This window comes from Eubalaena glacialis, chromosome 10, assembly GCF_028564815.1.
Source record: "Eubalaena glacialis isolate mEubGla1 chromosome 10, mEubGla1.1.hap2.+ XY, whole genome shotgun sequence".
NCBI lineage: Eukaryota > Metazoa > Chordata > Mammalia > Artiodactyla > Balaenidae > Eubalaena > Eubalaena glacialis.
Genome location: NC_083725.1, coordinates 91546222 through 91560381, shown reverse-complemented (window position 1 = coordinate 91560381; position 14160 = coordinate 91546222). Strand labels below are relative to the sequence as shown.

Genomic DNA, 14160 nt, shown 5'->3' with positions numbered 1-14160 from the left:
CTAGTCTCTGCTCTATAATGATGTAAGTTTAAGGTACATCAGTGACAGGTTCAAAAAGTATGGTCTGACTATATGACTACCTCACATAAAAACAAGAAAAGTAAGGATAAACTAATAAAGATCAACAATTTAGGAACCTCAACTATCCAGAAAATAATCTAGGATCGAAAAGTTAAGACCAAGAAAAAAAAAGAAAGCCTTTTAGTATTCACTAATTTATTTAGTCATCAAGTATTTATAGTATCTACCATGTGCCAGGCACTGTTTTAGGCTTGGAACGCATTGATAAGCAAAACAGAAAAATGCCCTTAAAGGGCTTATAGTTTAACTAGAAGAGAGAAAGTAGACAACAAACATGCTAAATAAGTAAAAAATACCTATTCTATTAAGAGGTGGTAAGTGCTTTGGGAAAAAGTAGAACAGTATAAGGGCGATTAGGAATTGGGTTGGCAATTTTAATAAGGGCGGGCTGAAGGGGCAACATTTGAGCCAGGACTTGAAAGAAGTGAAGGAGTTAGTCATGTAGTTATTGAGGAAAGCACTTTATGATAGAATGGCTAGCAGAAAGATCATGATTGGGGCGCTTGGTGTGTTAGCTGGAATAGAGTGAGCAAAGAGGAAAGCAATAGGACATGAGGTGAAAAATGTAGGCCATTAACAGAACTTCAATTCTGAATAAGGTAACCACTGGACGGTTTTGAACCAAGGATTTCTAGTAACATTTACCAGATGAGTGGAACAAAATTAACACCTTTCTTTATTTAATAAGTACTATATGCTAGTCATTTTGCATACAAGTAGAATTAATATTAATACTTTTTAATTTCAGAGAAATATTCAACCATTCACATAAACAAAGGAATCAAGATAATCAACAATGTCTGTCACTGAGGAAGACCTGTGTCATCACATGAAAGTAGTTGTTCGTGTGCGTCCTGAGAACACAAAAGAAAAGGCATCTGGATTCCATAAAGTGGTCCATGTTGTGGATAAGCATATTCTAGTTTTTGATCCCAAGCAAGAAGAAATCAGTTTTTTCCATGGAAAGAAAACTGTAAATCGAGATATTACAAAGAGACAAAATAAGGACCTTAAATTTGTATTCGATGCTGTTTTTGACGAAACTTCAACTCAATTGGAAGTTTTTGAACACACTACTAAGCCAATTCTTCGTAGTTTTTTGAATGGATATAATTGCACAGGTAATTGTTTCAGTTGGGATTTAATGTTTCCATCTGATTTCAGTTTTATATTAAAACAGACATCTACTTGACCCTTTCTTCTAAATATAATCAATTTTAAGGTGCTTGTTTGCTAAAAATTCTTTAGTAGTTCACTGTAAATGTAGATTTTCTTTGAAATTTAGTCATCATATATAACATATATCATTTGTGAAACTTTTGGTGGGTCTTGCTTTGGTTCCTATAGATGGTCATCCTTTCAATTTCTTATGTTTTAAAACCATGTGCTTCTGGTAATTGATGCCAGATTTCTCACAATTTGTATTCATAAATATTCCCAATGTTCACCTATACAACTGTCTATCCCTGGGGAATAGTGGGACATTTCTGAACATTTGGCAATTTCTTCATAGCACCATTTTTTCTTTGTAGTACCTTGAAGTAAAAATTTTTAAAGCCCATGTTGAGTATCATGAGTATCATGCTGTTTTCGCATATCTTCAGCCCAAAAAAGCATCTTCAGTGCTCTCGATAGACCTATAATAATTTGCCTTTCAAAATGGCTATGTTGATTTCCTAGAAAGAGAGATCTCCAAAATGCCAGTTAATTGAATGCTTACCAGGCACTGCACACCATTATTAATATCTTATTTTCGTAGTTACCATAATTTATGGCATTTTCTTTAAGACACCCCAAAACTGTTACATGTTTCACTGTCTTTCACTGACTCATTCACTTTTATTACAGAAGACTTACCCTCTAGGTCAGGCAAGAATGGAATGTGGTTTATTGATTAGACCTGCTTTGATTCTCATTTTTAAGCTGATACTCTTTTCCTCATTCATGAAACTTCATATTGTCTCTAGAGATTTAAAAAATTTCTCTTGACTCCAAATGAAAAAATCTCTACCAAAGTAATACTGAATCTTTGGTTTCTTCTTGGTTTTACTTTATATTATCCAGCTATCTTAAGACTTCTTGATGTACTACTAGCTTATAGAAAATAGAACAAAATGAAACGCATCAGTTTAATCCATTCTACTGAAAAGTATTTTTGTAGTTTGTTAACGAACTTAGCAGAGAGATTTAACCTGTAAAAAAAATTCTCAAAGACTTATTGCTTTAACTGAATATTATGTTGGGTATTTGCAATATGTTATTCAGAGTGGTTTTTTTCTTTGTTTTTTGCATTTGAAGAAATGCATCACTGTTCTATTGTACTGGATAGAGTCTTGAAAACAAAGTAATTTGCCTAAAACAAAGATTTTAAAAGGAATTTTATAAATGGCTTTTATCTGGAATTCAGCAAACTTGTATTGAGTACCTGCTTTGTGCCAAGTCACTTGCAAGGTGGGAAGGATACATAGCCTCCACTTTGGTGGAGCTCACAGTTAGAAATACAGTATGATACATGCTAGAGTAAAAGGATGTAAGCATACACTGAGGGCTCAAATGAGAGAGTAGCCACTTCGGCCTAAGACAGTTAGGGAAGGCACAGGAAAGTGACTTTTGTGCTGAATATTTAGTGCAGGTAGAAGTTTTCCGGCTGGATTAAGTAGAGGAACTCTCCAGGACAAAGGCAATGGACTCAAAAAGGAGCAGCACATGCGGAGAACTTCAGATAATCTAGTATGCCAAAGCACAGCAAGGAAGAAATAGTCTGGAGAGATATCCAGGGATCTTCCCTTAGAGTCACTAGTAATATTTCTAGGTGAAGAATTTGAACTTTCTCATATGGGACTGTGGAACAATTAAGAAGATTTAACATATTCATATTTCGTTTTCTTAAAAACAACTGTACAAATTCTAAGGGATTTGTTAAAGAAGATTGAGACTAATAGGTAGGGAGACTGATAATTGATTAAAATTTGTGATTGTTGTCGAAGAAAGGGAGCATGTGGGGGGCGGTTGGGTGGGTGAAGGTACCATTCATCAATAGAGAATATAGGAGTAAGAGTAGACTTGTGCTGAAATTGCCAGGATTTAAAAATAAGACTATAAATTAATTTGGATCTGTTGGATTTAAAGTTACTGTTCAGGATATCCAGATGGAAGTATTCACTAGACAGTAGATACAGTAATGTTATATGTCATAACAAAGAGCTTTGATCCCTTTTCATAAAAACTCAGTACTTGCATATGGTGCCACTGGAGCTGGGAAGACCCACACAATGCTAGGATCAGCTGCTGAACCTGGAGTGATGTATCAAACAATGTTAGACCTTTACAAATCCATGGATGAGATTAAAGAAGAGAAAGTATGTAGTACTGCAGTTTCTTATCTGGAGGTAAGTTGGCAATATCATTCTTTAGATTAATCAGTACTACTGAGAAATCTTTTTTTAAGAAGTTCCATGGTCCATTCAAATTATTCTATCATGCAGAAATTTTCTTATGAATATACAATTCCTAGTCTTAGGTATTTGTTATGGATCTTACTCTTTTTCTGTTAAGCATTTTATTTTGCCGTAACTTCTGACTTATACAGAAGTAGCAAGATTAGTACAAAGAACTTCCAGATACCCTTCATCCAGATTCCCAATATGTTAACATTTTACTACCTTTGCTTTCTCTCTGTGTGTGTGTATGCATTTTTTTTTAACTGTTTAAGTTACAGACTTGTAAAAACAGTAAATTTCTTAACCACTGAATAGTAATCAATATCAGGAAATTAACAATGATACACCTTTATCTAATCTATAGACCTTAATGAGATTTTGCTAATTGTTCTAATAATGCCCTTTATTGAAAAGAAAATCTAAGATCGAAGATTGCATTCATTTGCAATTCATCTGTTTAGTCCCCTTAATCTGGATTTTTTTTTTTTTGTCTGTATTTTATGTTGCTGTTGTAAAACTTATAGTTTGGATTTGTCATGATTACATTCAGGTTATGCCCTGGCAGGAACATCACAGAAGTAATGATGAGTTCTTCTTATATAACATATCAAGAGGCTTATGTAATTAGTTAGTCCCATTACTGGCTATGTTAACTGATCAGTTTCATTATGCTGGTGTCTGCAAAGTTTTTCCACTGTAAAGGTACTACTTTACACTTTATAATTAATAAGTAACTTGTAGGGAAACAATGTAAATATCCTCTGACCCCTCAAACTTTAATTTGTTAGTTTTAGCATCCACTGATGATTCATGCCTGAATCAATTACTATCATGATGACAGATGATACTGATTTTTAAATTCCATCATTTCTTCTACATTTATTCATTGGCTTTCTACTATACGAAAGAGCTTTCCCTTTCCTCTGCTGTATCAATGTAGACTTAGGGATTCTTAACATTATTCAGTAGATTATAATCCCTTTCTCTAAGCAATTTTTGTATGCTCAAATTGTGCCAGATTTGGCTAGGTGAGGCTCCTTCATGCTGTCTCTTGTGTTTTTTTGACATACCCCATCATTCTTTGAGACCTCCTAACCTCTTAATAGCTGACATTCAACAAATCATAACCAAGTGACTGGCACTCTAACTTTGTGTTCAGGTAGTGTTTTAGAAACCAGTGCAGAAACATAAATCCCTGATTTTACTGCCTATTTATTTGTGATATCAGAGAGTGAATTTCTAGTTTTTACTGCTCTTGTTGACATGTTATTGTTTGGTTTCTACTGAGAAAGTGTCTTCACATTTCAATAATTGATCAAGATTATGTTGCTAAAAATTTTCTTGTCAGTCTATAGAACTTGGTGATAAAAGAGAAGTAAAACTCATTTTCTATGGTTATGTATTGAAAAGAATTGTTCTGAACTTAATCAGGAAGAGAGCATGGCAGGATTCATTACTTCTTCCTTAGATCCTTTTATAACTGGGAGAATTTTGAAGTTTGATTATTTTTATAATGTTTTTAATTGTTTTTCCTTTTTTTTAATCTGCTTTCATTTTATTAATGGTAAAGCAATATCTAATCTAACGGTTTTCCACTCAGGCTGTACACCAAAATTGGCTATGGGGCTTTTTAAAAATAGACATGCTTAGGCCTCACCCCCTGGACATTTTAATTTAATAGGTCTGGATTGTGGCTGAGGCATCTATGTATTTTAAAAGCTCCCGGGTGATTTTGATGCATAGACCAGCTTGAGAGTAATTGTCTAATTATATATTTTGTATGATTGAAGTGGATAAGGGGACTCATTTAAAAAGTGACTGTTGCTTATCAGAAGAATAATTACCCAAAAATAATTACCAAAATATTATCTCTTCATATTATCATTTTACTACTTCTAAGAATTTATTACATTTAAAAATGGTTATCATTCATTGTAGAAAATTATACCAGCAATGAATTATCGCTCTGAGCTATTTATTAGAACATGGATATAACTTACACAAAATAATTCTTAAAGACAGTTTTATATCTGTTTTTTTAATCTTATCATATATGTGTAATTTTCATTTTGTTGGCACGTAGAAAACATATCTTTAGTAAATTCATAAAATCAGGTCCATTGTATTATTACTGTATGTTATTTACAGAAATTACTAAAAAAAACAATTGCCAGAGACTTAAAACACAGATGTGTATTCAGTGCCATGCAGTAGAGTGAGGATATCAGGCTCTGATCCCTGCTCTGATATGAATGCTGCATCTTCTTGTTCTCATGCTATCCTAGTACCTTTGTGACTGTGAACTTGGACAAATCACTTAAACTCTTAGGGCCTCAGTTTCCTCATCATTCAAATTGGGGGGGGGGTCCCATTATGGAATTATCATTACGCGTTAAACTTAATGTAATTGAAGGATAAATGAAATAAATATCATTTATCTTTGAGTATGGGTTTTCTTTAACTTTTAAACTCTAAAATATAAAAGTTTGGATTACTTGGACATCATGAAACAATAAATATCTTCTCCAGTAAGAACCATGGTACTTCCATATAACTTACATTTGAGATTCACTAGAGTTTCCTAAAACCGTGTGTCCGTATATTATCAGGAAACAGGAAAAGACAATTCCAGCTATCCTATTTCTGTTTCACTGTAGTCATCAAATTGGGAATTGTGGGAGGAGGGTATAATGACTCCACCTTTAAATTTTAAGTTCAAGTGCTGGTAATCAAACTCTTCCATTTTCTCAGATGTTAGGAAAGTATTAGCAATGTGTGATAGAAGGGGTGAGATGAATGGAAATGAGCTGCTGCTTCTCTAATATAACCTTAAATCAGCAATGTGTGCATATTTGTGTGATGCTATCGCTATTGTTTCGTCATCAATGCTAAAGGAGTTCTTTTTATTTTAAGGTATATAATGAACAGATTCGTGACCTCTTAGTAAATTCAGGGCCACTTGCTGTCCGGGAAGATGCCCAAAAAGGGGTGGTTGTTCAGGGACTAACTTTACATCAGGTATGTTTATAAACTTCTTTTTGGCTTGTTCAAATAGCAAGTATGGTTATTTAGCCATTTACTTATTTTAAAATAATCAGGGTATATCTATAGTCTTGTTTTGTTTTCCTTTGAAATAATCAAATGGGCTTTTCTTTTAAAAATCTACTTGAACATTCAATATAGTGTATTATTCTGCTTAATATATTTATATTTTATCTCCTCAGAGAGATTAGATTTTATCTTTTATTTTTCATATAGCACCAAAGTACTAAGCAGATGATACATAGTCAATATTTAATGGGATTTTAATTTATGGAAAATATTTTCTTACTTTTTATTCTACCTTTAAAAGTCTTCTTGCTTGTTGATGGTTTATTAAAAATTTTAAAGATCAATGGTTAATTTGTGTATTTTTCTTCTACTTCAACTTCTTTAGCCCAAATCCTCAGAGGAAATTTTACAGTTATTGGATAATGGAAACAAAAACAGGACACAGCATCCCACTGATATGAATGCTACATCTTCTCGTTCTCATGCTGTTTTCCAGGTAACAGGTCACTAGACTACAGCTCTTAAAATTGAATTTAAAATAAATGAAGCCAAATTTATGAACGGTAATTTTCACACATATGAAAATATCTCTTCATCTGTGGACTTCTCTACTCCTCAGCACTTCCTTTACTTTGCAGCTTTGAGAAGATTCTATCAAGAATATTTAGAATTGAGATGATGTAAGTTAGATGTAAATTTTTACCTGTGTGAAAATATGATAGTAAAGTGGTAGTATTAGAGGTTTTCTTTCCTTTTCTTTAATTGGCGAAAATATTTAATCTTTACAAAAGATAGTCTTATATTCAGAGCAGACTTTCTCTTTATAGATCTAGATTTACAGAACCAATAAATTGGGGAGATACTGATTCACTTTTTAAAAGATTTCACCATAGTGACCATGTAAGTAGTTGCATTCCTTAAGGAAGTGTGTGATTCAGTTGATGCAGCGCTTTTTAGGAATACCATTCTAGAAAAACCTAAAGCATAGGTTAGTAGTTATTATTTGTAGTTTCTAGTTCTGTTAAAATTCAAATGATTATACAGCTTTATTCTGGATTATGCTTTGTGGAACTCATCTAATAGAAAGAAATTGTTGTAGTTGAAAGAATTCAAATCAAAGGAAACCAAGTCATTCGGAAAGTCTCTAGTCCACAAAATTTTATTAATCTTTTCTCTTCTTACCACTGACTCTTCATTTATCAGTAATCTTGAGAGAAATCTTTATCGGGGACACTGAGATTTCCCCAAAATGTCTTAGACCCTGCTTTTAAGGTTACCAGAATACAAGTGGCAGTTGTTTTGACCTTCTATCAAGCCAGGAGTTATTTGCCCTCTAGTGCACATATAGGAAGTCTTTTTGTTTTCAAATTTTTCTCAACTTTGGTAATTACTTCTGGTACTCTTGGATATCAGCCAGTCAAGCTATACCTTGTTCAGTATGTCTTTAAAATAAAAATAATTGATTTCATGCTCTTTTAAAAATAAAGTGTATTTCTCTTTTAATTTTGTTAAATCTAATCCTCATTTTCCCTATTCTCCTGTAATTTCAAAAAGATTTATTTGAGACAACAAGATAAAACAGCAAGTATCAATCAAAATGTCCGAATTGCCAAGATGTCACTCATTGACCTGGCAGGGTCTGAAAGAGCCAGCTCTACCAGTGCTAAAGGGACCCGGTTTATAGAAGGCACAAATATTAATCGATCACTTTTAGCTCTTGGGAATGTTATCAATGCCTTAGCAGATACAAAGGTAGGTACTATATGTTTATTTAAGTATTCTGAAATACTGAAATATGTATATTTCCCAGAAAGATATTATTTAATATAATTGTCTTAAAGATCTATTATAAATCAAATTTCAAGAATGTAACAATAAGGTTTACATAAAGAGCAAAGACCTCAGAGAACCTAATATATCAAATAAAACTATGGGGTTTTTTTTGTCTGTTTGTTTTTTATAAATTTATTTTTTATTTTTTATTTTTTGGCTGCATTGGGTCTTTGCTGTGCATGGGCTTTCTCTAGTTGTGGCGAGCGGGGGCTACTCTTCGTTGCGGTGCGCAGGCTTCTCACTGCAGTGGCTTCTCTTGTTGCGGAGCACATGCTCTAGGCGTGTGGGCTTCAGTAGTTGTGGCACACAGGCTCAGTAGTTGTGGCTCGCGGGCTCAGTAGTTGTGGCTCGTCACCTCTAGAGCTCAGGCTCAGTAGTTGTGGCACACGGGCTTAGTTGCTCTGCGGCATGTGGGATCTTCCCAGACCAGGGATAGAACCCATGTCCCCTGCGTTGGCAGGCAGATTCTTAACCACTGTGCCACCAGGAAAGTCCCTGTTTGTTTTGTTTTTTAACTTCTAGCTTTATAATCAGAATTGTTGAATGAAAAGTATTGAATATCAGATTGATAGTTAATATTTTATTATACCTTCTCATCATTTATTTTGAATTTGATTTTTTTAAATGACCATTTAATGATCACTATACAATAAGCATGATAATTGAATTGGCATGAAAACAAAAAACACATTTTAGAAAAACTAAACTCTGGTCTGGTTAGTATTTTATATATATAGTATAAAATTGGTTTAAATATTAAAGAGAGTTGATTTTTCTTAAAGAGGAAGAGGAGTTAAAATGTAATTAAATTACCTAATAGGATAATGTTTGCTAGGTGCTTCTGGGGCATTAAAAAATAGTTTACATCTACTGTATGCCAGAAGTGCTTACAGGAACACAGCATATTTGATAACTTCTGTATTTGTAAAAATGACTTCCTTTTTTCAAAGTTAAAATATGATAATTTAAGTTCAAACCAGGCTCAGAAGCTTTAGGAAAATTACTGTTAAACTGTTCAAAATATTGCAATTTGATAAAGTATGAAGTACATTAAAATGATTTGGGAGGTCTTTCTTAAAAGGGCAAGTTTCTGAAATCACATGAATATTACAGAAGCAAAATATATTTTGTATTCTAAGTTAAAATTTCAAAACATATAAGCAGATAGCATGGTATAGAGACTAATTTCCTAAACTTCCACCATTCATAGTATTTTTTCCATATACTGACTAAATTTTTAGTAATTGACTCCTGTTGAGTCATTTATTAGTCAGTGTTTAATGCATGTCTTGTACATGCAAAATCAATTCAAGTAGCACCAGCTGTGCACATTCCACACTGTTTGGGAAAGACTGCTATGGTGGAAAGCATAGTACTACTGGGAGTTGGGAGACTAGGGCCTGTTTCTAACTCTGTGGATTACCAGCCATGTGACCTGAGGCAAGTCATGTCACTTTTTGCTTAGCTTCATTTTTCTCTTCTGTAATATGAAAGATTTACACTGGATAGCATAAGGTTGTTTTTAGCTTAACATTACACTGCTCTGTTTCTATATGGAAGTGGTAGTGTTTGGAAAATTTTTTACTTTAAAATCAGAACTGTATCTTTTAAGTAAAAGAAAACCTAGAAAAGTTAAGTTCCCTTAGAACTGTGGTTGTGCTTTCAGATAAATATCTGTAAGATTATAATTATAATTTATTTTGTATTCATGTTAGATGGTAATTTAAAGAGAGAAGTAGCTCTATGCCATACAGAATTCTTACTGTGCCTCTAGTATATTTCTCTAGGGCATATATTACTTTTGTATTTTAATTTCTTTTTAAAAAATGGAGATTTTTTTTAATAACCATTTTGTTTTTTAATAGTTTTAGATACAGGAAAGTTGGTAAGATAATACAGGAAGATTTTATTAAATATACCCCACACTCAGTTTCCTCTGTTGTTAACATCTCACATTAATACGGTACACTTATCACAACTAATGAAACAATACTGATATTTTATGATTAACTAAAGTTCATACTTAATCAGATAGAGATACAATCTTTTAATGAGAAATTTGTTTTATATATTCACTGAATAGCTCCATAAGATTCATTATCATCATTTCGGTCACTAATTATATCATAAGTCTGGGCAAAGTTGAGCAGTGCTTAAATTCTTATAGTGAAATGGTAGCAGGTTTACATTTGAATGTGGAAAATGACATAAGAATTCTTTTTTTGTTCTTTCAGAGAAAGAATCAGCATATTCCTTACAGAAATAGTAAGCTCACTCGCTTGTTAAAGGATTCTCTTGGAGGAAACTGTCAAACTATAATGATAGCTGCTGTTAGTCCTTCCTCTGTGTTCTACGATGACACCTATAACACTCTTAAGTATGCTAACCGTGCAAAGGACATTAAATCTTCTGTAAGTGTGTTTACTCTGCCTTTGTCGTAAGAGTACTGGGTGCATTTTTTTCTTTTTTATACTTCTAGCAAAAGATGAATTAGAGATGTACTTCTACTAATGAGTTAGGAATCAGGGCTAGAAATGTCTTTACTAATCTGGTTAATATTCACTGGGACAATTAAACCATTAAGCATCTTGATTACATATATAATAAATACTATTATTTAGTCTTTTGGGGAGCTAGGATGTTTTAGTGACTTTCTTTCTAACCTTTTTCACATCATGGTACGTGATATTTTGATGGCATCCTGGTGTAATTGGTCAAGGCTTTAACACATTTTGTTGCAGGCAAGGCTGATGCTCTTCTGTAACCCAGCACCAACACTTTCTACCTGAAAACCTTGGACATGTTTGCTAATCTCTCCAAGCCTTAGTTACTTCATCTGTAAAGTAGATATAATATCTGCCTCAGTTTATAAAGTAAATAGCTCTTTTAAAACAATTTATTGTCACATTCATGATATTGATGTAACCAATCTGTGTAGCTAGAGCAATATAATAATGATTGGTTAGGTTGGTATTTTTGCCAATAATTTGGGGTAATTTTTTAAAATGTAAGTCAAACATGATGTATGTGTAAAATCACAGGATCTCAGGGTTGGAATAGACCTAGAGTTCAGCTGGTATGATGGCTTTTTTTTTGGGCTTACCCCTCTGCTACTCCCATTGAATGAAGATAAGTGGGTTATTATCTTCCTTAGAGAAATATTTATATATTGTTTATATAATAAATTGGGAAAGGTTGTACTGTATTGGGTATACAAAGTTTTTTCACACAAGTTTTTCATGCAGTGCTTATACCAACTCATTGAGGAAGACATTTTTAGCTCTACTTTACAGTTGAGGAATCACATGGTCAGAGTTTTAAGTTAAGTGAAAAGTGGGCAGGGCCTCAAAATCAAGTATTTGGATTACATGTTTAATGTTCTTTCCACTATTCCATAGCTGCCAAGGGGCTCATACTTTTATAAAAAGGATAAAATATATTAAGAACTCATTAAAAACTACTTGAACTTACAAATGGGTGGAAATTTAAATTATCTCTTTTTATCTTAAAAGTCAAAGGACCAGAAAAAGAAAGTGGGCAATTTTTATGTGAATGACTGTTTTGCAAGTTCTTTAAAGTACCTTTTCTCAGATAGTGAGGGACTTTCTTTTATAAATTCAGTATTAATGTGCTCAACATATCCTCTTGTCATAGATTTTTAAACATGAACATAATTGATTATGATTGTCAAATGATCATAATTGTCGCAAATTCTGGATTCATGGAACTGAATTAATGAGTCTATAATGCTATTTTGTTCATGTATATAACTGTGATTTTTATCTCTATATATACGCAATCATAATTTCTGTCTTTTAACAGTTGAAGAGCAATGTTCTTAACCTCGACAATCATATAACTCAGTATGTAAAGATCTGTAATGAACAGAAGGAAGAGGTATGTCTCCTCTTTACATTGTTGCTAATCTCCCTCAATTCCTCATTTATGGGATTCTGCAATCTTTACTGTCTAAAACTTTGATTTGCTTTTCTATTATAATTGAAATCTTGATTGTTCAGTTATTTTTCACAGCTGAAATTTTTCTGTGGCCATGTATAATGGAGACAAATAATTTGTTTTGTATTTTAACTACTGTTTCTCTCTACTAGATTTTAATGTTAAAAGAAAAACTAAAGGCCTATGAAGAACAGAAAGCCTTTACTGATGAAAATAACAAAGTAATGATTTCAAACCCTCAGGAAAAAGAAATTGAAAGGTAAAATTGACATTAAGATCTCAGTTTGAGGATTTTGTGAAATTTAGTCAGCTATTTAAAGTTTAAAATTTAGTCAGATATTTTGTTATCACCATCATTTGTTGTATGTCTTTATATATTCTCAACTGAATTCAGGAAGTCACTGAATTGGTCTTATATTGCACACGTTGGAGGTCAGGTAATGTTAATTGTGATTATACAAATAATGAGAACCAGGTCTTAGGTATAAGATGGAGAAAGTAAAGCCAATTATGCCACTTATGAAATTGGTTTTTAGTAGTTTCCATATTTTTCTTCTTTGGTGTCTTACTCCCTTCTGGCTGCTATAACGAAGTACCACAGACTGGGTAGCGTATAAACAAACAATCAAAAAGTTATTTCTTATAGTTCTGGAAGATGGAAGTCCTAGATCAGAGTGCCAGCATGGTTGGTTGAGGACCTTCTTCTACATTGTAGACTTCTCCTTGAATCCTCACATTGCCAAAAGAGAGGGAGATCTCTCTGGAGGCTCTTTTATAAGGGCACTAATCCCATCCATAGGGTCTCCGCCCTCATGACCTGATCACCTCCCAAAGACTCCGCTTCCCAATACCATCAGCTTGGGTGTTAGGTTTCAACATATAAATTTGGGGGGACACAAACATTCACGCAATCGCATCTGGCATTATCATTATTTGCATGGTTCATGTAAATCGTACCTACCCTTTCCTGACTTTATATAACTCTAATAATCCACTTAATTGAGTTTAAGCTGTTAATTATTTGAAGGGACATCTCTCAGTGATATAAATTGACACATAAATATGATCTGTTCCCTCTAAGCTTTTAGCAGGTAAATTTTAAAAAAAGAAAGCTGTAATACAGTACTTGCAAGTACTTTTTTCCTAAGCAATTAAGACAATTTCCAAGTCGTCCTGATGGGACAATAGTTCAAAAGCTGTAAATCTTGAGTAGTTCTAAGAAGACAGTAAGGAATTCTTGGATCAAGCAAGTTTGAAAATTATTCCTTACTTAAGGAATCTAAGAGGTTCCCAAAGTACATCAGCATATTAAAAGCTCTAAGAGGCCCTGTAGGAAAGGAATCTGTTCACCTTTTATTAAAATTGAGTAATTATTCTCCAAAGCTAATTTTCTGTTATCATTAGTATGAGAAACTAACCACATCTTAAGCCACTGATTATTCATACTGTTTTGGAACTCTTGAGTTTGTAGAAGATGTCTTAGGGTACATAAGGAAGACTAGTTGGCAGTGATTTTCAACCTAATTTCAAGTACAACACTTTTTAAAAATTGGATTTGTGTATTGACGTTTATATAAAATATCCTTGATTTGAAAAAAATCATTTTTTCTGCCTCAGTTGACCCCAGATGCTAAGATAACTTCTTCTAATAAAATAACACTTTATGTTTGTAGCTGGCTTTGTAGATTTTGATGATTTTTAGGCCCACATTAATTTCATCTGATCACTACAACAACTCTGAAATTTGAAGTGGGGTATTGTTTTCTAACTTACAGATAAGGGCAAGAAATAGATATCA

The 14160-nt window shown here is 33.1% G+C and overlaps 1 protein-coding gene across 1 annotated transcript in view; it reads left to right on the top strand.

Annotated features, from left to right (window-relative positions):
* KIF18A (kinesin family member 18A) overlaps positions 1-14160 on the top strand; it is a 77355-nt gene that overhangs the window by 7801 nt on the left and 55394 nt on the right. The window contains exons 2-9 of the mRNA XM_061203188.1: positions 830-1202; positions 3313-3470; positions 6435-6539; positions 6958-7068; positions 8127-8324; positions 10640-10816; positions 12228-12302; positions 12515-12621. Of these exons, the coding sequence (XP_061059171.1) occupies positions 878-1202; positions 3313-3470; positions 6435-6539; positions 6958-7068; positions 8127-8324; positions 10640-10816; positions 12228-12302; positions 12515-12621 (1256 nt within the window). The 5' untranslated portion in view covers positions 830-877. The remainder of the gene's footprint in view (positions 1-829; positions 1203-3312; positions 3471-6434; positions 6540-6957; positions 7069-8126; positions 8325-10639; positions 10817-12227; positions 12303-12514; positions 12622-14160) is intronic.